The following is a 3,357-nucleotide window of genomic DNA, read 5'->3' as shown; positions in this document are numbered from 1 at the left end:
ATGAAATTAGAAGTACAGGGGCACAACTAATTTAATGTGTAAAGGCCAGGGAGGTAAAATGAAATTAATCCAATTATTTAATTGCAGAAAAAGCATACACCTCTGCCTTGCCGACATTGGTTGATCAATAATGAAGTGAAGAGGCTCATCCTAGTACATCAATGCACACAATGACACATCAGTTCATATTCAGCTTAATATGTACAAATCAATTGTGAGGAGGCTTATCCTACCACATCAATCCAGACAATGACACATCAGTTTATATTCAGCTTAATATGTACAAATCAATTGTAGTAAATTGTCAAAAAAAAAAAAATATCAATTGTAGTAATGCCATAATAACATAATGGAAGGATGAGGCATTCCTCGTTGACGCACAATTGAATTAATTATAGAAAAACAGAAAAACAAGTGAGGGGAACCGAACCAAAACCTCTCTCAAAACAACAAATAATATAACAAAAAATTAGCAAAAAGAAAATTGAGGAAGACCTAAAAGATCACCATTACAATATGACAAAACAAAAGGAGGTTGCACATTCCACAAAACAAAAGGGTCTTGTTCTTTGGTGGTTTGCAAATTTAGTTATTGGGTTTTGATCTTGATAATTTTCTGTGGATTACAGAAAGGTTGGAACTGGGTTTTTGTGTTTGTATGCATTCCTGTATTGTTCTTTGTTTCCCCTAAATGCATGGAATGAAAATGAAATCATAAATAGGCACTCCAAGGCCCTTGAAAATAAAGAAATGCATAAAATGAAATTAACTTAAGACGTTTTAATTCAGGAAACAGCAAGAGGAAATGCTTCAAAAATGTGTGTTGAGGAAGCAATAGCAAAGCGCGGACTCTGTGTGACTAGTTAACTCGAACAGCCGGAACAGCCAAAAGAGCACCTTTCGATCCTTAATTTCAATTCCCATCACCAAAAAAGATAAAAACTTATTGAGTACGACAAAGAGTTGTTGCAAAAATTAATCGAGTTTGATTTGAACCACACATACAACATTGATCATTTACACCACTTGATTTGGCCAAAACAGGAATGGTAGCTCTCATGCATGATTCATCAAGGTAGCCATGAAACATTGCTTGGCATTATAAAACGAAGAGACCAAAACCATTTGTCTGGGCAGCATCTCTCGGACGAAAGGTATATTACCAACTATGCCTTCTTCTTTTCTAACTTTTATTTATTTCCTATTTCTATATAACAGTTAGAGGTGTAGAGATTTTCTTTGCTTTCTAGCTAGGATGTTAATTAATAACAACTTCACCTGAAAAAATGGCCTCATGCAACTCAAATTTTGCTTTGTGGATCTAAGATTCTAGCAGGAAGATGGCGGTCAACGTCAGTGTGATTGAGTCGACAGTGGTGAGGCCAGCGGCGGAGACACCTCGGCAGTCGTTGTGGCTCTCGAACATGGACTTGGTGCAGCCCAGCACTCATACTCCCAGTATTTATATCTACAAGCCAAAAGTCGATGCTAGTGCAGACAAGGACAGTAATTTCTTTGACATGCATGTCTTGAAGGACGCGCTCGGCAAGGCCCTTATGCCCTTTTACCCCTTGGCCGGCCGCCTGAAGCGAAAAATGGATGAGGGCGAGAAGGGTCGTCTCGAAATAGATTGCAATGCAGAAGGGGCCTTGTTTGTTGTGGCCCGTAGCAGCTCTTGCATCGATGACTTCGGCGATTTTGCACCCACTCCCGACTTCGGGAGAGGGCTCCTCCCTACCGTTGATTATTCCGGCGGGATATCTTCTTATCCTCTGTTGCTGGTACAGATCACATATTTAAAATGCGGGGGAGTGGCACTTGGTGTTCGTATAGACCATCACTTAGCAGATGGATTATCTGCGCTTCACTTTATAAATACATGGTCTGATATGGCTCGTGGTCTGGACCTTGCAATCCCACCAAAGATCGACAGGACATTACTTCGTGCTCGAGACCCACCTCGGACTTTACTCAACCACAATCACCACATTGTATACCAACCTCCTAATGACCACGATCAACATGAAAGCACCGGGGCAGAAACAGTAGTCTCGGTTCTTACATTTACTAGGGAGCAGCTCAACATCTTGAAAGCTATGTCGACCACGACAAAGGAGGAAGACGATGATGTGAATACTTTACTAATCAAGTATACCTCATTTGAGGTGTTTTCAGGTCATGTATGGAGATGTGCCTGCAAGGCACGTGAACTAGCTAATGATCAAGAAACCAACTTATACTTTGCTGTAAACGGAAGGACCAGATTGCAACCCCCACTCCCACCTGGTTACTTTGGTAATGTGATTTTCAGAGCCGCAGCAACAGCCACAGCAGGAGATCTCATATCAAAACCATTATCGTATGCCGCAAGCTGCATTCACAATGCTGTGGTGCGTATGGACGATGATTATGTTCGATCGGCACTCGACTATCTTGAACTTCAGCAGCGTCATCAGGATCTGTCAAGCCTTGCTCATGGGACTCATGTTAGGTGCCCTAATCTTGGGATAACCAGCTGGTTTACGCTTCCCCTCTATGATGCTGATTTTGGGTGGGGTCGACCAAGTTTCATGGGACGTGCTGGAATTCCAAGTGAAGGGAAGGCTTACATGATACCAAGTGCAACTAATGATGGTTTATCGCTGTGCATAAATTTGCATTCTCAGTATATGAACACATTTTCCAAGTTGGTTTATGACATATAACTGATCAATGAGGAAAACCATTCAGAGTTGTTTGTGGTAATATGGGGCTCCCGTTTTTTTTTGGCCAATATGGGGTTCCACTTTATGGCTTGTTCATTCGATCGAGTGTTGATGTAAGCTACTAAGCTTTGTTGTCCTATGGTGTTTCTTGTACACTCCACTGGCTGTATTTTATGGCTAATTTCAATTTAAAATGGATATCTTGCTTCTTATGAACAAATAAATTTGAAGGTTAAATTTATTTTATCTCCTTAAATTTTACCCTTAATTTATTCGTGCACTAAAATTTCTAATCTGTTCACATATATGTTAATTTCTCCATGAGTTGTTGAAGTGGCGAGTTTAGTCATGTTAATTTTTAGCCTTGATCTTGTAAAATGCAGTATTTCTTAACCCAATGTCAAACTAGTTTGAATAGGCTCATTATATCGATCACCAATTCATGACAAAATGATGGGTTAAATAATGATCACTTGATTAGTTCTAATTGATCAAATCGAGTGTGATGACACATATGATCAAACTAGAAATTTAAGGATAAATGATTTTATGTCAACAGTTTATAAAATTAAAATGATTTCAGCTCTAGATAAAAAAAATGCAACACCCGCTTATTACTTAATCAAGCTTGCAGAGACCGCCTAAAAATGCC

General features: G+C 39.5%; 1 protein-coding gene across 2 annotated transcripts; it reads left to right on the top strand.

The window, feature by feature from the left end:
- The first annotated feature begins 657 nt into the window (after positions 1-657).
- On the top strand, positions 658-2,884 carry LOC133734150 (shikimate O-hydroxycinnamoyltransferase-like). 2 transcript variants are annotated; one of them, XM_062161781.1, is made up of 2 exons: positions 658-1,154; positions 1,337-2,884. In XM_062161781.1, the coding sequence occupies exons 1-2, from the start codon at positions 1,063-1,065 to the stop codon at positions 2,703-2,705; spliced, it is 1,461 nt and encodes a 486-aa protein (XP_062017765.1). In that variant the 5' UTR covers positions 658-1,062; the 3' UTR covers positions 2,706-2,884. The 2 variants fall into 2 exon arrangements, with proteins under 2 accessions (XP_062017765.1, XP_062017766.1); XM_062161782.1 differs by having other exon boundaries at positions 819-1,154; positions 1,327-2,883.
- The last annotated feature ends 473 nt before the right edge of the window (positions 2,885-3,357 follow it).

This window comes from Rosa rugosa, chromosome 2 (genome assembly GCF_958449725.1).
Source record: "Rosa rugosa chromosome 2, drRosRugo1.1, whole genome shotgun sequence".
NCBI lineage: Eukaryota > Viridiplantae > Streptophyta > Magnoliopsida > Rosales > Rosaceae > Rosa > Rosa rugosa.
Note: the sequence above shows the minus strand (reverse complement) of the source record. Positions and strands in the feature narration are given on the sequence as shown.

What these genes read in the sequence shown, in the direction of transcription:
- LOC133734150 (XM_062161781.1), top strand. Translation starts at nt 1,063, where the DNA reads ATGATTCATCAAGGTAGCCATGAAACATTGCTTGGCATTATAAAACGA. An exon ending in CAGCATCTCTCGGACGAAAG is followed by an intron (nt 1,155 to 1,336) that starts GTATATTACCAA and finishes AGATTCTAGCAG; the next exon opens with GAAGATGGCGGTCAACGTCA.